This window comes from Schistocerca nitens, chromosome 6, assembly GCF_023898315.1.
Source record: "Schistocerca nitens isolate TAMUIC-IGC-003100 chromosome 6, iqSchNite1.1, whole genome shotgun sequence".
Lineage (NCBI taxonomy): Eukaryota > Metazoa > Arthropoda > Insecta > Orthoptera > Acrididae > Schistocerca > Schistocerca nitens.
Window position 1 is genome coordinate 117,283,176 of NC_064619.1, and position 22,148 is coordinate 117,305,323.

Sequence of the window (22,148 nt, forward strand, 5' to 3'; positions counted from 1 at the left end):
AGGAGATTGTCCGGGATTTCTAATCAAAAACCATATTCCAAAATATTTGGGTATATTCTCCAAATCACAAATACACACACGAGTATCCCTACAACCTAACTAACAGAACAGTTCAGAGTCTATTGCGCTGATGCAACTATAAATCTCCGAATTAAATATTGAAATGAATGCTCGCCATAATTTGATGAAATATCTCATCAAACGCCACGCTAAATAAGTAGTAGAATGTCTGTCCCGCGACGGCACGTGAAAAATACGACAGTACGCACACTGAGGCTAGATAATGAAAATCATCCCAAAGTTAACACTTTACTTGAAACGCTTTCCTGGTTACGCGCATCTCGAATAACATAATACGGCACCCGAGGCGGTTAGTAGCACTGATACTGGCGCGACGCGATTCCCGACACAGATGGCGTGTCATTCAGCGTCTGGAGAGAACTGGGGCCTTGGCTTCCTCGCACAGTGCTCTTATATATAAAGCCGGGGTGCGGACCGCTGAGAAAACGCTCGATCAAATCGGCTGTCTCGACTAGCCGCTGTGCTAGTAACGCACCACTTCAAGTTGCATAATAAATTTTAGCTTCTCTTGCTGAAGGCCGATGAAGCTCCTAATTTAACTGTGCATTCAGCACGCAGGGAAGTATTGATAATAAATTTTTGACGTGGCTAACTTTAATAACTTAGGCGAGAGAATTAATTTAATTGCACTGCACGCAGCAGATGGGCTCTGAACTGTCCCTTCTGAGATCCGCTATTGCTATAATTTAATAGATATTTGAAAGAAACTTTTTACAGCTTCATCATCATAGCGGACCTCCAACCTATTAAAATCTAAACATCCTAGTATGATTTATAAGCTCACTTAATCTATCTTGCTTCCTCTAGTTTTGAGATGAAAACCACAAAATCATGAATTTACACTAACATCTTAATTTGTGAAATCCAAAGTACTATTTTTATTAAATCATTATGAAAGCTGAATCTAAATACAAATTTTGCAGCCTCTAGCTCTTTTCTGTGCCGCCAATTATTTTTATAGAAAAACGTCCAAATAAAGGAAACGGCTGAAGTTATCAAGCTGATATTTAACACACATTAGTTTATCATTATTCCAGACATACTAGGAAAGTTTTATGTCATTTGCTTGATTTTTAAGGTATTGCGCAACATCTATGACGTCAGAGCTAGCAGACTGACTAACACACAATGGAAACTGATGTGAATTTGCTGCAGCGTGAGTAGGCTGCTTCCCTACAAGTAGAATGAGATTTTCACTCTGCAGCGGAGTGTGCGCTGATATGAAACTTCCTGGCTGATTAAAACTGTGTGCCGGACCGAGACTCGAACTCGGGACCTCGGCCTGGTTGAGCACTTGCCCGCGAAAGACAGAGGTCCCGAGTTCGAGTCTCGGTCCGGCACACAGTTTTAATCTGCCAAGAAGTTTCAAAATTAGAGTAGTTTGAAAGAAGGTAAACCGATGAGAGGGTTATAGAGAGGAGTAAAGTTACTGGTTCCGTATAAATAACTGCCTTTCGTCTCAAGTAGAGGAAAATAATATCCATAGTTCTCAAGGTTTGTATTAAATTCATTTATTAAAAATCCTTTTAACAATGTGGAAATATACGTAAAAATGGAGAAACAAAGACACTACTGTGAAGAACTTAATATATAAATAAACAGTTAGTCTAAGAGTCGTGTATTGCAGATTATATCGATGAGATATGCGAATGAGAGCACCAGGAAGGCGGCAGCTGCCCGCGATGGAGCGGTGAGATGCGTCGCCCACTTCTCTCCACGCGCCGTCCGACGTCGCCTCACGTGGGTGGCGCGGTGGCTCCCACCGTGTTCCCTGGCACAACCACCACACGAACCGCGGCTGGAACACGACACCACACACCGCCACTGAGACAGGCAGCTGCACGCAGCATGTAATAATTAATTCTGGCTTTCATCACACAATGCTGGGAGACACCGTCAGAGGCTGCAAGGAGATCGTTTGTCGCCTTTTAAACTCAAACAAGCCCAGCACACCGAACTGAAATTTTCCAGGTGTAACACTAGCTTCGTAGAAACTTCGGTAACGACCGCATCATCTCTCTTCCATCAGTATAAGCTGTTTGAAAGTGACGCGGAACAAAGCTCATTGATAGGTAACCAGCACTCCTTTCAGAATCACACACTTTTCTCAAATTAAGCTCCTGGAATTCAGTCTTGTCATTCAGGGTTGATTTATTTAAAAAAGCAGAGGTTCCATACGCTTTGTCATACCTGATACAACGCTTTTTGTGCCAGTTGCTCCCATTTTCAGCAACATTGGACTAGGTAAATTAATTACGGCCTTCAGAGCGCTCCAGTGCGGACTATATGCATCGTAGGATTCTGAAACATCGTAGTTATGTTCATTAATCTGTGTGCTCACGGCGTATGCTGAAGAAAATAATAGTCCCACTTTCTACCACCAGGTGAAAGTATGGCGCTGCAAGCAGTCAGAACGTTGTGTGGATAGAGGAAAAAGAGGAGTCACGATCAAACACAAGATAACGGTCGTTATGGCACGTTTATCGGGATAAGATTACGAGTGACAACATGTGTTCAATACGATCTGCCGACTCAGCAACATGCTGCATCCATAACCTACATCTGCATCCATACTCCGCAAGCCACCTGATGGTGTGTGGCGGAGGATACCTTGAGTACCTCTATCGGTTCTCCCTTCTATTCCAGTCTCGTATTGTTCGTGGAAAGAAGGATTGTCGGTATGCCTCTGTTTGGGCTCTAATCTCTCTGATTTTATCCTCATGGTCTCTTCGCGAGATATACGTAGGAGGGAGCAATATACTGCTTGACTCCTCGGTGAAGGTATGTTCTCGAAACTTCAACAAAAGCCCGTACCGAGCTACTGAGCGTCTCTCCTGCAAAGTCTTCCACTGGAGTTTATCTATCATCTCCGTAACGCTTTCGAGATTACTAGATGATCCTGTAACGAAGCGTGCTGCTCTCCGTTGGATCTTCTCTATCTCTTCTATCAACCCTATCTGGTACGGATCCCACACTGGTGAGCAATATTCAAGCAGTGGGCGAACAAGTGTACTGTAACCTACTTCCTTTGTTTTCGGATTGCATTTCCTTAGGATTCTTCCAATGAATCTCAGTCTGGCATCTGCTTTACCGACGATCAACTTTATATGATCATTCCATTTTAAATCACTCCTAATGCCTACTCGCAGATAATTTATTAAAAATCCTTTTAACAATGTGGAAATATACGTAAAAATGGAGAAACAAAGACACTACTGTGAAGAACTTAATATATAAATAAATAGTTAGTCTAAGAGTCGCTGACCTGCTGCTGACCTGCTGACCAGTTGCTGACCTGCTATATTGTAGCTAAATGATAAAGGATCTTTCCTTCTATGTATTCGCAGCACATTACACATGTCTACATTGAGATTCAATTGCCAGTCCGACATGATGGACTGTTGCTCGCAGGATACCCAGTGTAATCAGAGCGACATGTCGTCATATGCTATCCTTCAGATCAGGAATAGTCCGGATACATCGTTGATAGACGAGATCATTCAGATATCTCCACAACCATAAGTCACATGGATTTAGGTCGGAGGATCTGGAATGCCACACATCTTGAAATTGCCTAGAGATGATGCGGTCGTTACCGAAGTTTCTTCGAAGCAAGCGTTACACCTGGCAAATGACAGGTGCTGTCGCCCCATCTTGCATGACAATAGTGGTGTGGACGCATGCGTTCTTGCAAAGCTGGAATCACGTGTTGCAAAAGGAATTCTTTGCAACCTGCAGGTGTCACTGTACACCCAACAGAGTAGCGAGGTGACATCTTCTCGAAGAAAAACAGACCGAGGATGAAGATGTTTGTGTGCAGCCAATTAAGCCGAGCGCAGTGGATGTTTCCTGACGACATGAGGCGAAGTAGAACCCCACATACGACAGTTATTCGCATCCGCGACACCGTGCAGAGTAAACTGTGCCTCGTCCGTCCAAAAGATGTCTCAAGTCGCATGTCACACATTTCCATGAGTGGAAAAAAACAAAGAGCATAGTCACGGCTTCGTAGCCTATCTTGGGGCTTCATTTGGTGCACATTCTGAGTCTGAATACCAGTGTAAAACGTGTGCAGCACGGTCGGCTGTAGTTACAGCAACTTCATCAACAACTGCCATGAGAATGGGCCTCCTCCCTCTCCTGCTGCACAACATACTTCAACTGTTCCTTCAAATTTCTTGATCGTATTCCTGAACCGTTTTATTGACATGGGACCTCTTAGCAGCAGTTTCTGTCGGCGGTATTCCCGCATTGCAGCGCTTTTATTGCTGCTGTTCTGATAAAACAATTTTACCAGCAGCGCACGGTCTTCCTTCTCAACATCCATTGTTCTTCGTACGGAAAAATTCAATAATCAATAACTGGAAGTATAAGTGTTTGTACAAGTTGCTTTTTCAGGTCGAAAGGGCAAAGCTTCCTACACGGAAGAGCCAAAGAAACTGGTACACCTGGGTAATATCGTGTAGGACCCCAGCGAGCACGAAGGGGTGCCGCAACACGACGTGGCATGGACACGACTAATGTCTGAAGGAGTGCTGGAGGGAACTGACGGCGCGATCCTGCAGAACTTTCGGTAAATCTGTAAGAGTACGAGGGGATGGAGATCTCTTCTGAACAGCACGTTGCAAGGCATCTCATATATTCTCCATAATGTTCATGTGTGGGGAGTTTGGTGGCCAGCGGAAGTGTCTAAACTCAGAAGAGTGTTCCTGGAGTCTCTCTGTAGTAATTCCAGACGTGTGGGATGTCGCGTTGCCCAACTCCTTCGGAATGCACAATGGACATGAACGGATGCAGATGACCGTACAGGATGCTTACGTACGTGTCACCTGTCAGAGTCGTATCTAGACGTTCCAGGGGTCCCATATCACTCCAGCTACACACGCCCCACACTATTACAGAGCCTCCACCAGCTTGAACAGACACTGCTCACATGCAGAGTCCATGGTTTCATGAGGTTGTCTCCAGACTCGTACACATCCAACCGTTTGATACAATTAGAAACGAGACTCGTCCCACCAGACAACACGTTTCCAGTCATCAACAGTCCAATGTCACTTTTGACTGGTCCAGGCGAGGCAGTCATCAAGGGTACGCGAGTGGGCGTTCGGTTCAGAAATACCATATCGATGATGTTTCGTTGATTGCTTCGCACGCCTACACTTGTTGGCGGCCCAGCATTGAAATCTGCAGCAATTCGCCAAAGCGTTGCATTTCTGTTACGTCGAACGATTCTCTTCAGTCGTCGTTGGTCCTGTACTTGCAGGATCTTTTTCCGTCCACAGCAGTGGTGGAGATTTGATGTTTTACCAGATCCTGACAATCACGGCACACCCATGAAATGGTTGTCCGGGAAAATCCCTACTTCGTCGCTACCTCGGAGATGCTGTGTCCCATCTCTTGTGCGCCGATTATAACACCACGTTCAAACTCACTTAAAACTTGATAACCTGTCGTTGTAGTAGCAGTAATCGATCTAACAACTGCGCCAGACACTTGCTGTCATATACGAGGGCTATTCCGAAAGTAAGGTCCGATCGGTCACGAAATGGAAACGACTATGAAAATCCGATAAAGCTTTGCACAGATGTGTTGGGTAGTGTCTCTAGTATAACCCCAGTTAGCATCACGTCGCTCTTCTCATTTCTGAGCTCGCAGTGAGTGCGTAAAGATGTCTAGAAAATAGTGTCTGCCGCCAAGTACGGGGGCCTGGTGAGAAATTTCCCCTGAAGCTATGCAGCTAACATTACATAACTGTCGTGCTGTTTCGTCTTCAAGACAATTCTCAGCCGCATTCTGCAGGGGCAATGAAGATGCTCCTGCATCGTTTTCAAATGGAAATGTGAGATTACCCACAATACAGCCCGTAATTGTCTCCCTCTGAGTTGCAGCTCAGGTCACATGAACCGCTGGTTATGAAGACAACATTTCGGCACAAGACAACGGGCCGTAGGCCAGCGTAGAGAATTGGCGGAGAGCACTGGCGGCTGCCTTCTATAGCGAGGGTATGGGAAAGTTGGTACAACGCTACGATACACGTCTAAGTCGGGTCGGCGACTATGGAGATAAGTAGCTGCAAGGTGTATCTAACTGTTGCAAATAAAACATTTTTGATTTTTACCGTGGTTTCCATTTCGCGACCTATCGGACCTTACTTTCGGAATAGCGCTCGTATGTTCGTTGCCGACCACAGCGCCGTATTCTGCCTGTTTACGTATCTCTGTATTCGAATACGCAAGACTATACGAGTTTCTTTGCTATTTCAGTGTATATTTTTTTAGGATATGGTGAGACACTGATGCCTTCTTGCTCATTGCAGCTACGTGCTCAGTGTAATTTACATTTTCGACTGTTATTACTCCTCGACTCTTTACTGAGGGAGAGAAGTTGGTATCTGTCCCATTTAGGGATAAAGTTGGTATGGATTCCCAATATTGCGGGCGAATGAACCTAGAGTGACGAGCTAACACCGCTTGGTTTTTGGACGGTTTGAGCTTTAACGGTGTACCCTGCGCCCACTTTGACAGCGCACACAGGTCGGATATCGAGATCCTCGATAGCCATCTTCAGTTTTATTGGTTTCGCACTTAGGCCTCTTTCAAATTGTTACGTTGTTGTGTAGGAATTATTAACGTAGTCCTTGGCTGAGACTCTAGAAATACGTAAATTAATAACGCCAGTATGCAACTCTGATGTACTGGGAAGTATACTGTAAGAAATCTCAGCTTACAGAGTTGACTTACCTTTAGACTTCTTGTGCTTCCAGATCCTGATACCGATGGCGAGGCCTATTATCAATAGGATTGCAATCACTATGCCCGCGATGGCTCCGGCACTGAAAATGAAGAAGCACGAAATGACTACATAAAACCAACGGGTAATACTAGTGATATATTTAGTCATTTTCATAAAGGTACGTCCGACCGCAGTTGCACAATGTCAGAGAAAGAAAAAGATGATTAAGGTTCAATATCCCGTCGACGACGACATCGACAGAGACGGTAAAAACGCTCAGATCCGGGAAGGAGCCACCTCGCCGTTTGCCAATTTAGGAAACCACGGCAGTTCTCAATCTTGATGGCTGTACGAGGATTCTAAGTACCCCCCCCCCCCCCCCCCCAACTGCCCATCCAATGGTGACACCCTATGATATTGGCTGTCACTGGATACGTTAAATTATCCCCCTATTTAGCATGAATGCATTGTTTCAAGCCGGCCTGTGTGACCGGGCGGTTCTAGGCGCTACAGTGTGGAACCGCGCGACCGCTACGTTCGCAGGTTCGAATCCTGCCTCGGGCGTGGATGTGTGTGATGTCCTTAGGTTAGTTAGTTTTAACTAGTTCTAAGTTCTGATGACCTCAGAAGTTAAGTCCAATAGTGCTCAGAGCCATTTGAACCATTTGAGCCATTGTTTCAAGCCGAGATCCATGCATATTATAAAAATGGACATACTTGTGTATGTATGTTTCCATATGCGTATGTATGCTCCACATCACCTCGTAAACAACTGTGCCGATTTCAACCAAACTTGGTGCACAGATTACCTACTATATGGAAAGAACTGTTTTGGGGATAAAAACAACTTCCCTATAAAAGGGGTGAGGGTAATAAAGGTGTGTTGTGCACCACACATGAATATCCTCTCTTTATTCAGCCATTTTTGTGAATAAGAACATTTAATGACTTGCAACAAACTTCACACATAATTTCAAACCTTTATGAAATTTTCTCTAGCTCACAACCCTTACAGAACGATGAAAGGAAAGAAATTTTTTCTTATAATATTTTCGATTTTCGTGCAGTAAAACTGCCCCATAAAGCATGACGTTTTAATTTATTATTTCTTTACTACTGACTGTATACGCGACACATTTTGCACACAGTATTCAAAAATGGTTCAAATGGCTCTGAGCACTATGGGACTTAACTACTGAGGTCATCAGTCCCCTAGAACTTAGAACTACTTAAACCTAACTAACCTAAGGACATCACACACATCCATGCCCGAGGCAGGATTCGAACCTGCGACCGTAGCGGTCACGCGGTTCCAAACTGACGCGCTTAGAACCGCACGGCCACACCGGCCGGCCACACAGTGTTCACCACTGAATGCACCAGCAAAATTATATCATTGTACGGCACATATTTCAGCAGATACGATGTAATAAACATTAAGATGTGTGAAAAACTGCCGCATCATGCATCCCGTTTTAATTTGTTACTTCCTTGCTACTATCCACATATTCCGCTGCATGTACGCAGAAAAATATATAATTCTAGGAGACATACACTATGTGATCAAAAGAATCTGGACACCTGGCTGAAAATGAGTTAGAAGTTCGTGGCGCCCTCCATCGGTAACACTGGAATTAGCCTTGACAGTTTTCACTCCTGCAGGCACACGTTCAATCAGGTGCTGGAAGGTTTCTTGGCGAATGGCAGCCCATTCTTCACGGAGTGTTGCACTAAGGAGAGTTATCGATGTCGGACAGTGAGGTCTGGCACAAAGTCAGCGTTCCAAAACATCCCAAAGGTGTTCTGTAGGATTCAGGTCAGGATTCTGTGCAGGTCAGTCCATTACGGTGATGTTATTGTCGTGTAACCACTCCGCCACAGGCCGTGCATTATGAACAGGCGCTCGGTCGTGTCGAAAGACGCAATCGCCAGCCCCGTATTGCTCTTCAACAGATGGAAAAAAGAAGGTGCTTAAAACATCAATGTAGGCCTGTCTAGTGATAGTGCCAGGCAAAACAGCAACTGGTGCAAGCCCCCTCACATGAGAAACGAGACCACACCGTAACACCACCGCCTCCGAATTTTACTGTTCGCACTACACACGCTGGCAGACGACGTTCACCGGGCATTCACCATACCCACGCCCTACCATCGAATCGCCACATTGTGTACCGTGACTCGTCATTCCATGCAACGCTTTGCCACTGTACAATCGTCCAATGTTTACGCTCCTTACACCAAGCGAGACGTCATTTGACATTTACCAGAGTGATGTGTGGCTTATGAGCAGCGACTCGACCATGAAATCCAACTTTTCTCCGCTCCCCCCTAACTGTCATAGTACTTGCAGTAGATCCTGATGCAGTTTGGAATTCCTGTGTGATGGTCTGGATAGATGTCTGCCTCTTACACATTTCGACCCTCTTCAACTGTCGGCAGTCTTTGTCAGTCAACAGACGAGGTCGGCCTGTACGGTTTTGTGCTGTACGTGCCCCTTCACTTTTCCACTTCACTATCACATCGGAAAGAGTGGACCTAAAGATGTTTAGGAGTATGTAAATCTCGCGTACAGACGTATGACACAGGTGACACCCAATCAACTGACCACGTTCGAAGTCCGTGAGTTCCGCAGAGCGCGCCATTCTGCTCTCTGACGATGTCTAATGATTACTGAGGTCGCCGATATGAAGTACCTGGCAGTAGGTGGCAGCAAAATGCACCTAATGTGAAAAACGTATGTTTTGGGGTGTCCGGATATCACATAGTGTAGCTCAGGGGGTATGACATCATAAACAATGAAATACATGAAAAATTGCCTCATCATGCATGAAGTTTGAATTTTTTCTTTTTTTCATCTGACACTATTCACAATACTTTTCGCATGCAGGTGCCACATGTACCGTTGGATTTACCTACAAAGTTACGTCATTGAAAAGATACGACGTCATAAACATTTACCTGCGTGAAATGGAACTGCAGGGCGAGATTCACTACAGATAAAACTGAAATATATCTGAAAATACTAGTGAAATATGTTAAATTCATTTGAAATATGTGTAACGTGTGCATAGGCGCAAAGCCACTGGTGAAAAGCTCGTCCTAAATCTTTGGAACGATTTCAGTCAAATTTGATTCGCACATTAGATATAATCTGGAACGAAATACTGTGGGATAAGAACCACTAGTTGAGGTGGGAGTGATGCCGTAGAGAGTGAAGGGGGGAAGAAGATACCGAAAAAAAGAGGGGAGAGAAGGAGTTGGACACAGATATGGGGGAGGAGGAGATGGCCAGAGGGAAGGGAAGGGAAATGGAAAGAGAGAAGGAAGAGGAGAAGGTGGAGAGAGAAAGGAAAGAGGAGGAGATAGACAGAACAAAAGAGAGGAAGAGCTGCATAAGGAGAGGGTCTAATTAAAACTCTTTCTTATTATTGTTTTGTGATGTTTTGAATCGTGATGAAAGTCTTTGTGTGTTGAATGCAGCTTGCCGCTAACTTGGTGTAATGTTTGTCTGTACAGAAGTGTATCTGTCGTCTTTATCGTTCCTTCACTCTCACACTTGAATCAGTACAGTAAAGTCAGGGCTTCGTGTATTATGATTGGCTGATCCGTAAAAGGACAGACAAACAATTATACTACTGGAGGATTGTAAGTAATTTCTAGAATTACATTCACTCTCTCTCTCTATAATTTATCTGTGTACAATGAAAATATATTACTTGAGATCAGCCTCGTCGAATCTCTGGTAGAGCCCCTCGTCTTAATATTCAGCGGCAGTTTTGCTAGAAAAGATCTTTACGTTTGTTATTATTATTAAGCGCTGCATTCAGTTGGGAAAATCGATCGTTTGAACAATCCGTTCAATTTACGACAGATCTAATATTTCAGATGTGGACGAAGCCTTTTTGGACGATTTGTAAAACTCATAGATTGCAGGTTCTCTTCGTCACAGCTGAAACTTCCCAATTAATTACAGGCCCAGACAATCATCAATGATTCATACAGAGAACTCATTCTTCATTCACTCTGTAATAAAATGTTCACAAACCTGATTTCAGATGAACGGTTTATATTAAATCCTTTGTTGTACAGATTCCGTATTCTGGTATTTTAAATCTCAAGAGATCTATTTTCACAGGTTTATTATTTCTTTATGTCTCCCACTAGCGGCACAAATTTCCCTTGTTCGCTTTAATGGGAAGAAGAGTACCCAAAAACTTCTTTAACAATCCGATTTTGGAAAAAAATCCGTTCTCTCTCTCTCTCTATCCCAACTATAATAACCATGGAGCATACATATCTCTACCTCTGTTGTTCCAGAGAATAAACGTACTAGAAAACTACCTTGGCGTCGACGAGCTGTCGGCGCATATCTTACTAGAAAATCTGATCAGATACTTTTTAAACGTAAATAAATATGGATGATTTGATTAATCATTATTAATTAGTGCGTGGTAGAGGGTAATTTTCCGTGGGGATATTACAATGCCCCTCGCAGCGAGCGAAGTTTGTGAGCTCAATTTTGATTCACCGAACACACTTCGCGAGCTATCTATTAATGTGGATAACCCGGAAGTGATGATTGTCAGTCCTCCGACTGAAAAAGAATATTATGTTTGAGACAGACGAAGAAAAGAAATGTGGAAAACAGAAGAAATGAAGAGACAGGTATCGCGGCTGTATTGCTTTTACGTGCATCTCGGTGTTATGTTTGCTGTGCACAACCAAGGAAGATGATCTTTCATAGACTGTTGTCAGGGTCTACCCATTCGGGAACTTTCTTAAGCAGGGAAACCTTGGAAAACCTCTTAAGCTTAGACCCCCAGCCTACGATACATAGGAGATAGGAAAGCCTATAGAAGAACAAAATTAATTTGACATTTGTCTTTAAAGAAAAGATAGGGATCAATTTGTCTCACAATTTGGAAAAAGGTAGTTTGTGCCTCTAGCAAAAAACTTTTTACAATAAATAACGTGAATTTGCGTTTTACAATCTTGCTCCTAGTACAATATCTTGCGGTGCTAAACTCCCCCGGGTCTTGCATGTCCCCGACGTCCACATTTGTAGTCGGTCTTCTACGCGGCCCCCTTTGTAGTAGATCTTCTACGCGGCCCACAATGGGAAGAGTAGAAGGAACCGGGATACTCGAATTGACATGCAACATTCATTCCCAAAAGAATTAGCAGTGAACAAAAAGGAAACTCTTCCTGTAAGAGAACTGATTAGGTTGCACCGTCCAAGATTCTCCTTTTTGAAAGCAAAATCCTTATGGCTTCATGGATCCTTTTTGTTACGACGTACTTCAATGAATTTAACTCTTAATTAATGATGTTGCCAAAAGCATCATACGATTTACTTTCGTTTGAATACTCCTTTTGACTTTGCCTCCCCACTGGTACTTATAAGTCCAAACGCTTTAACAGATTTTCTATGACTGATTTGTCCTTCGTAATTTAAAGGATTCATGTAACTTACTATAGATTTTGGATTCAAATCATCGAATAATGGAAAGTGTAGTTCATTTTATACCAGACATCATCCATATTCCCTTAATAAGTCATATAATTTAGCTATCCTCAAAACTTTTTATTCTAAACACATATATTTCTTTGCTTTAGTGCTGAATTGTAAAATTTATTAGCATTGAGGAATGCGGATTCGCTTCTTTCATTTTCTCTCTGATTCATACTGCGTTCATCCATGCGCATCTATGGAACTGGATTTTTCAAACAGAATTCCCAAACGAACACAAACCATTTAACAACTATTAATTCTATAAATATTAATAATTTTAAAAACTCTTAACTCCTAATTGTGACACTTATTCCTTTTAAAGTTCAACCTGAATGAGTTTATTCTCGCGCTTGGTGCGAGTCTCTTATAAAGCATATCTGTGTCGTCTCTATCGATTTTAATTCTCGCGCCGACGTCAACTGTTTTGCGCGGGAAATTGTCTTTGCGGCGTTAACCGTCACTCACGATTCACTACCACAACACATCCCTTCACACGTTTATACATCTAAGCGTTCACATGAGATTATATCTGAATATTCACTTTGAACCTTTTTTTTTTTGATTATTCAGCGTCCTTTTGCGGGAAACATTTCATTTTTCTCGCAGGTCAGTCAGATACTTTATACATCTTGATCACATTAGCAAAGCTAAAGTCCTATGTTCACTCAAACCACAGGTGAAGCCTATCTCCACTATCCTTTTTACAACATTCAATAGTAATAATTAGTCACTATTTCTATATTCTATGTCATTGATTAACTACTTCACTTTAAAGGTTTTTAACACTACACACACACAGTTCATTGTTATATTTTTTACGAGTGTTCATCTCTGGCACTCGGAACATCATTCCTCCCTATCTTCTATTCTTCATTATATCTTTTTAAGTCATTGTGAGGAAATAACCCTTTTATTTTGTTCGATACCGTGTATGCTTTTGGCACGACCAACAATAGTGAGCAGTAGGGGTTGTGGAGGGTTCGATCAAACCCCATTTCAACATGCGATCTATTTCTTTTTGAACTTGAGCCTTTAACCTCCAGGGAACAGGATAGAAAGTTCGACAATATGTTTCGTGTGGCTTAACGTAAAGATGGCATATGTATCCTTTAATCACTCCTGGCCTTTCATCAAACACGTTTTCATACATTAATAATAATTCTTTGAGCTGCTTCTTCTGATCTTCAGTGATGCAGTCAGATTCATTTAACTTCTCATACACTAATTGACCGAAATCTCCTTTGACTTGGAACTCATTATTTGCGTGCTGTTTAAAATTCTGTGCAGTCCTGATTACTTGCACACTGATCCCACTATTATATTTTCTGGTAAGGCTTTCTTTTTTCAACAAGTCCGACTCAATTTCTTGTTTATTTATATTTAACCAAATTTTGCCTGTTTTAAAATCTATTCTGCATCCGTATTGACGTAGGCTGTCGACTCCGATAATGCAGTCTACCACCAAATTTTTCACAACAAGGAATGTGCTTAATATTGCTACATTTCCTACTTCTACACTAAGTAGTGACTGCACTTTTACATTCGCCGATCGAGCCCCAACGGCGCCTATTATTTTGCAATTTTGAACTGGAAAAATTGATACTCTCCTTATATTTCTGATCTTGTTGAATAGAGCCTCTGAAATAACATTTGTGGTTGCAGCTGTGTCTAAAACCGCCACTACAGGTACAGTCTCCAAAATGACTTGCACTTCGGCTACTGCCACCTGTTCCTTATCCTCATCTTGGGGTTCTAAGTCTTCGGTCAATTCATCTGCCAGTAATCTTCCATCATTATACGTCAGCATGGGTACACATATCCTGTTGCCCCTCAACCTATTGTTGACCGCTCCTCCGGGGCACGAGTGGGTCCTTACAAGTTTGTTGGATTTTGATTCGCCTGGTGGTTGACATCGTCCGTCACTTCGGTAATTACCGGTTGATTCGTAGATGTCTGTCCCCACTGATGTTGGTTGTTTGAGTTTATTCCCCCCGGTTGATTCCACTTTCTATTACCGTTATTGTTCCAAGCTTGCGGTCTAAAATTCCTTTCGTTTCCCCATACGGGATTGTATCTTTTCCCATTCCTGTTATTCCTTGGATAGCCCCTCGCAAGACTATTGCCGGTATTATTGTTGAGATTTTGAGGGGTTTCTCCATTATTTATCGATCTCTGTGCGTTCCCTTGCCTACCATTAGCCGGAGGTTCTATCTCCCTATATTGGAATCTGCTATTACGTGCTTTCTGGCTGTTCTCTTCTATAATGTCTATATGATCTAACGTCGTGAGGAACGACTCCAGGTCTTTATCGTTGCCGTAAATTAATTGATTCCGGATGCTAGTTGGTAATCTTGCCTTAAGTATGTTTATTATGTCTGGCAAAGGCATAGGTCTGTCCCAATATCTTGTTTTATTTATATATTTTTCAAAATATTTCCTAAGGCTTCCCTTCGAAAAAGAGAAAGGCTCGGGGTAGAGCACCTCCTGCCTTAGGCGTTCCTGTACTCCTTCTGACCAGAATTTCGCTAAAAACGCTTTTTCAAAATCTTCATACGTCGAGCAAACAGAAGTCATGTCCGAGGCCCAGATCGCCCCCGAACCTTGTATATACCCAGTAACGAAACTGATCTTCTGCCACTCCGACCAATTTCTGGGTAGCACTCCTCTAAAACTTCGAATAAAAACAATCGGATGGACCCCCCTTTTGTCAGTGTTAAAAATCTGAAATTGCCGATGCTTTATCATTTTTTCTTCGGCATGACAAAGGCTTTCGTAATCTCCATCCGCTAAAACGTCACGCGAACAACTAGCTCGTGGCAATTTGATAGTCGAGTTACTTACACATGTCGGTATTGTGTGCGAATGTGCAGTAACTGGGTCTATAGTCGCTGACAACTTCTGCTGTCGACCTGTATTCATTTGTTCTGAGCCTTGTTGTGAAACGCGTATCGATTCTTCGATCGTTCGTTTCCAATGCTCGAGATCATCACCTAACTGCTGTCGCACTTCCTCAAGTCCTTTCGCAAACAAATTCTCTTCGTGTTTGCCGCATAGACTCTGGAATGCTGCCTTAACATTTTGCTCAACGTTTTCACACATTAGCCTTTTGTTTTCTAATGTGATTTCGGATAATTTACCCGTTAATACATTAATCTGGTGGTCAATAACGTCTTGACGTTCTGTCAGATGTTCCATACTTTCCTTTAGGTTCGTCTGCGTACGTGCCAATTCAGGAAGTTGCGCAATTGCACATGACATGGCATCTTGCTTTTGTACTAACTGCGGAACCATTTCCACCTGTTCGCGTACTGTATCTATCTTAATGGCCACATACTCCTTCATTTCTACACGTACACGTTGAGTAGATTCCTCACATTGAACTTTAACCAATTCTATTTGTGCAGTTAATTTTCGTTCCGTCTCTTCGGCCTGATCTTTTAGTTCCTTTGTCTTTTCCTCTATCCGCTGCTTTAATTCGAAAAAACTGGCCTGTAAGTGCTGCTTAATCTCAGCTTTCAAATTTTCCTGCCCTTCAGTGACTGAAGCTAATTTCTCATTTATCATTTGCATCTGTCTCATTATAATTACTAATGGATCTAATCCATGTTGCATCCCTGCTGTTACATCTCCAGCCGTGTCTACCGGGCGTTCGATTGCGCTATCTGTAGCGATCGGTTCTACAACACTTCTTACTACCTCATTATCGTCGGTGCTCACAGCTGAAGGCTGTTGCGTGTTGCTCTGCTCTGCTTGACTCATCTTAAACATTGCCCTAGTTAAAACCATATAAATGTTCTACAGTCAAGATTTATATTTATCTCCCTCCACACAATAACAGTTTCATATATTACTTATATATTTAAATGCAACTAGGGCAGGTCAAACTACGTCTGGTATGAACACAATTAGTCAATGTTCAAATCTACGTCTACTTCCAGCATACAAGCAAGCTTTAGTAAAAAAAATTATAGATCTGGCCACACAATAACAGTTTCATATATTACTTATATATTTAAATGCAACTAGGGCAGGTCAAACTACGTCTGCTATGAACACAATTAGTCAATGTTCAAATCTACGTCTACTTCCAGCATACAAGCAAGCTTTAGTAAAAAAAATTATAGATCTGGCCTTATTTTTCTGCGCCCTGCATGCTGTTTATTCGTAGACCCCACTAATTCAGCTGCGAGTATTTCTTCTCTTTTTGCCAAGTTAGGTTGTCTCGTCGTCGTTCACATGAAACAAAGAACAAAATTATTTTAACAACGTCCAAAAACGTGTCCTGTCACGGATTGGCCATTCTAATTAAAACTCTTTCTTATTATTGTTTTGTGATGTTTTGAATCGTGATGAAAGTCTTTGTGTGTTGAATGCAGCTTGCCGCTAACTTGGTGTAATGTTTGTCTGTACAGAAGTGTATCTGTCGTCTTTATCGTTCCTTCACTCTCACACTTGAATCAGTACAGTAAAGTCAGGGCTTCGTGTATTATGATTGGCTGATCCGTAAAAGGACAGACAAACAATTATACTACTGGAGGATTGTAAGTAATTTCTAGAATTACATTCACTCTCTCTCTCTATAATTTATCTGTGTACAATGAAAATATATTACTTGAGATCAGCCTCGTCGAATCTCTGGTAGAGCCCCTCGTCTTAATATTCAGCGGCAGTTTTGCTAGAAAAGATCTTTACGTTTGTTATTATTATTAAGCGCTGCATTCAGTTGGGAAAATCGATCGTTTGAACAATCCGTTCAATTTACGACAGATCTAATATTTCAGATGTGGACGAAGCCTTTTTGGACGATTTGTAAAACTCATAGATTGCAGGTTCTCTTCGTCACAGCTGAAACTTCCCAATTAATTACAGGCCCAGACAATCATCAATGATTCATACAGAGAACTCATTCTTCATTCACTCTGTAATAAAATGTTCACAAACCTGATTTCAGATGAACGGTTTATATTAAATCCTCTGTTGTTCCAGAGAATAAACGTACTAGAAAACTACCTTGGCGTCGACGAGCTGTCGGCGCATATCTTACTAGAAAATCTGATCAGATACTTTTTAAACGTAAATAAATATGGATGATTTGATTAATCATTATTAATTAGTGCGTGGTAGAGGGTAATTTTCCGTGGGGATATTACAAGGGGAAGAGAGGATTCTCAGAGAGAGAGGGGAGGAGAAAATGGAGAGAAAAGGAAAGATGAAAAAATGGACAGAGACAGGGGAGGGGAAGACGTGTACAGGGAGTGGGGAGGAGGAGATGGATAATTTTACAGGGAGGAGGAGATGGGAAAAGTGAGGGGCAGGAGGATATGAACAGAAGGGTCGAGGAGATGGACAGAGGGGAAAGGAAAAGATAGACAGAGGGGGAGGAGCAGATTGACAGAGGGAGAAGGGAGGATCAGATGGACAAAGAGAGAGGTAGGACGATATGAACTGAGAGAGGGGGTGAAGGACATAGACGGAGAGTGTGGGTAGAGGAAATGGTCAGTGAGAGAAGGTGGAGATGGAAAGAGGGGGGGGGGGTGGAGGAAGGCGGAGATGGACAGAGAGAGGGAAAGGAAGAGATGGACTAATAGAAGAGTGGAATAAATACATACCTGGCCAACGCCTGGTACGCAACTGGAAAGCTTATAAAGTCCTCACAGACGTCCAGCCGCGTTGAGTGGTTTAAATGAAAGTCCCAGCTTTCTACAGAACGGTCCTCAACCGCTGCCAATTGTAAACTGGAGCTGTTGCTGCTGCCGTCCTTGTACTGATCTCTTTGCTGCAAAATTTGGGCCGTGAGACCACTTTCATATATGTGAACAGTACAATCCATCAAAGTGGACGTGCTTAGGTTTGTAGTCCGTGCACTAATCAAATAGCACAATCGTAAAAGCTTAATGGGTTTATTGGACTTCACCACTGAAGACATAGCATCAAGTCAGTCCACAACTGCAGTGTTGTAGCATACCACTTAGGAGTAAGACAATGTCCCGGACTACGTACAGACACATCTCGCGGCTGTCTGGTTCGATACGTCGCTGTACGTAGTAAATAGTTGCTCCTCCTAATTTTAGGCTAGAATGTTTTCTCAGTGCCACTCTACCTGTCAGCAGTGAAAAGCTTGTCTTCTGGGTCGCTATTACGAGTTTTGTTATCTGTGTACCACAGATGAACTCTCGCGAATCTTGTGGGGAGCCTTGGTAATGCGTTTGCTTTCCTTTAGCTGTGCAGCCTGTGCTTAATAACACGTCCACAACAGTATTCCATGTGACAATTGTGTGTGCTACGACTTTCTTGAAGGAACTGTCTACACCTGTCAAATACCTGAAATAATGCATTGTAAATCACCAGCTGCACCAACACGACTTTATTCTTCCGGCGATTTCGGTTCACAAAACCATCATCACTGGTGGGCTATAGCAACGCGATAAACGCAATGTTGTATGCAGAGAGAAACATAGAAAAAGATTATGTTATAAGGTTACTTACAAAGGTGTACATTGGTGTTTTATACATACATATCGCTACCATGGCGCCTCACTATGAACTTATCTCTGGTTTGGCTCACGCAATATTTACTAATATTTACAGCGACTTATGGCAGAAGATCACAATCTCAAACTTGAAGTACATAAAAATAATGGTCAGGCTCGTCTTATAACATAGACCGTATGGACAAAGAGCGACGTACACACACACACATACACACACACACACACACACACACACACACACACACACACACATATATATATATATATATATATATATATATATATATAAAAGATTTGCGACTAACTGGTCAAATAATACGTCTATCATAAACTGGGGTAGTGACTAGCTGAAATATTGCATTCTGTTAAGTACTGGTTTCCGTTTACAATCTGAAACGTATTGGTAGCCTATTTATAGCCTAAAAATGAGTTATTTTAAGTTAAGACGACTGCACATAGGACATTTTTTGTTACTCTATTATTTCGTTTTAGAAGGACAAATAGCCACATTAATGAAATAAATCTTGTGTATGAATGACACTCTGTATTGCAACTGTGTTCTTTAACTGCATGCGTATATACTGATTAGTAAAGATATATGTGCGCCGTAATTGTTGTCATGTACGGTCTATATATGCAGCCATTATGAATCAATATGTAAGTGAATTCCAGACCTCGGCTGCGAGTGGTCGTTGATTGAAATCAGTGGGGGAAAATTTGTGCCAGCCTGGATTCGAACCTGCCCACTAGGCACATCCTTTGCTCACTGAGCCATTCGGACACAGCGGTCATCTACACTGTACGGACTATCCCAGCACGCCTCTCGTCAGACCCAAATTCTCGACTTATCCACACACTACAGATGTATTTCGATTGCCCATTAATCCTCATTACTCGTGGCATTTCGCCGAGTCTCGTAAGAGTTCGCGCCTGGTGTGCATCTGCACTGAAGAGAACAAGCAGGAGACCCAGGTTTGAATCCCGGTTGGCACAGATTTTCAACTTTCCCCATTTATTTGAATGACTGCCAGCTCTCAGCCAAGGGCTGTAATTCCTTTGAGTATACGGTCTATGGTCGTTCCTGACAACGCCATTTGATGCCTGGTGATCGTATGTTTTTGTTTGTTCTATTTATACTATCTTTTGCCACTGGCCACAGTGCAAGATGTAGCCTGACGATTATATCATATTTCAAGTTTGTGATCGTGATCTTCTGAAATAAGGCGCTGTAATGATGAGCAAATGTTGCGTGAGCAATGGCAGAGGTGAGTTTATAGTGGAATACCATTGTACTGATAGGTATGCATAAATCCCTAATGTCCATTTCTGTAGGTAACCTTACAACTACAAATTATCAGAACACATTTCTGTATTTGTCTATGTATCTCACACTGTGTTATAGCCCTCCTGTGATGATGGTTTAGTGACTCAAAACTAATAGAGTAATAAAGTTGTGTTGATACAGGTGCAGATTTACAATGCATTATTTCAAATTCCATAACAATTTCGGGATTTCAGCATCTCTTAATCGGGTGGCCATGTCAAGGCACCAGCAGTTACGAAAGGGGCCTATAATGTCCACAATTATAGCACAATATACACGGGCTTCGTCCATCGCGTATTAATTGCGTCAGGCGACCGTAGCAGCCTATCAGAATCTGTGGTGTCCACCAATATAGCAGCTGCTTATTTCCTGGTGGCATCGTCTAACGTAGACATAGCTCTGTTAATTGCTTCAAGGGCGTTTTCCCCTTTCTTAATATAAATGACTGCAGAGCAGCTGGCAAAACTATGTGTGTGACTAAATACTGTCACAGAACAGTTTGTCCTGGACTTCAACCAGAGTATTCGTAAAGGGTCTGGGGATGTGATGCATCTCTATAGTCTCCTAACAATAACTGATCTTGATATCTTCCAGATCTCCAGAAGATGGACTCACACATATTAGTGAACTGATGATAGGTGTTCCACTATCTATGCAACTGTATGATCTAAGATCTTCGGATGAATGTTGTCAGGAACTAAAGCTTCCGTTTTTTTTTTTTTTTTCATTTCACAAGAGGACCACACGGTGGTCAAATTTCTGTAATTTTTTGAAATGTATGGCACATGAAGTTCGCAGCTCACGTATACATCTCCCCAAGCAGATGGATGTAAGTCTCAAAAAGACTTGAGACAAATCGACTTTGAAATTTTTCGACCATCCTAAACTAAGGTGGTGGTCTTTCGAGAAGGAACGTGACTATGTAGTAGAGAGCTCGCCTGACACTTGGAACAAATACTGACGAAAGCAAATTTTTAAACAAAGGTGCAGGTTCTATGAGCATTTACGTGAAACAGAAAATACAAAAAGGTAGACAAAATTTTATTTGTCATTTTTTTAACTATACAGTACTGTTTAACAGTCTTTCACAAGTGAACCCATATTAGGAACTCTTTGCAATTAAAATTGGATTTTTGTGTGCAGTGTATTACTAGAAATAAGAATAAGCGCAGATTTCATAAAATTGGAAACTAGATGTGCTAATTTACACGTATTAGATAAATTTTAAATTTAAATGACCTAGGTATTCTAACTGAACCAAAAAGAACGAAAAAAATAATGACGACACGAAACTCAATCTAGAGATTACGAGTCTCGTGCACTTTGTGCGTTCTACGGTTTACGGAAATGCTCGTAGAACATGAACCTTTGTTTAAAAATTTGATCCCACTTGGAACCGAACCAAATTGCTCGTCAAAACCCTATTTTAGTGTATTAAACATGGTTGGAAAACTTGAAAGTCGATATTCCCGATAATTTTTGAGAGTTGCATCTAACTGCTGTCGGAGAGGTATATTTAAGTTCTGAACGTCACGTACTATAAGTACAAAAAATTGTTGATATTAATTCATCCATTTCTTCCTTCCGACAAAAAATGTACAGCACCGTTGTTAAAATACTCGTATTTAATATGAATTTCGAAGACGAGTGTGGTTATCGTTTTCGGTAGCAATCAAGTCGTCAAGGAGAAGTGCCTGGTGAAGTTGTTCCGCTGTCTGATGATGTGCACCGCCAGGAAATGAAATGTGTCCGGGAAGAAGAGCCACGGGTGAAGTAACTGCCTACATAATTTCTGTTTGAACCTCATCAGTGCGAGAGAGCAAGGTGGCTCTCTGGGGTCATCCGGCCATACACTTTTAGGTGTTCCGTGATGTCCCTAAATCGCTTAAGACAAATGACGGAATGGCTGCTTTGAAAATGGCACGCCCTATTTCCTTCCCCATCCTTCCCAAATCCGAGTGTTTTATCCGTCTCTAACGATCTTGTCGCTGAAGATACTATAAAC

General features: G+C 42.1%; 1 protein-coding gene across 1 annotated transcript in view; it reads right to left on the reverse strand.

Moving 5' to 3' along the window:
- Window positions 1–1,576: 1,576 nt before the first annotated feature.
- The window catches only part of LOC126262641 (uncharacterized), a 32,491-nt gene continuing 11,919 nt past the window's right edge, over window positions 1,577–22,148 (reverse strand). Inside the window, exons 3-4 of the mRNA XM_049959402.1 lie at window positions 6,825–6,916; window positions 1,577–1,879 (exon numbers count right to left, since the gene is read on the reverse strand). Coding sequence (XP_049815359.1) covers window positions 1,818–1,879; window positions 6,825–6,916 — 154 coding nt within the window. The 3' untranslated portion in view covers window positions 1,577–1,817. The remainder of the gene's footprint in view (window positions 1,880–6,824; window positions 6,917–22,148) is intronic.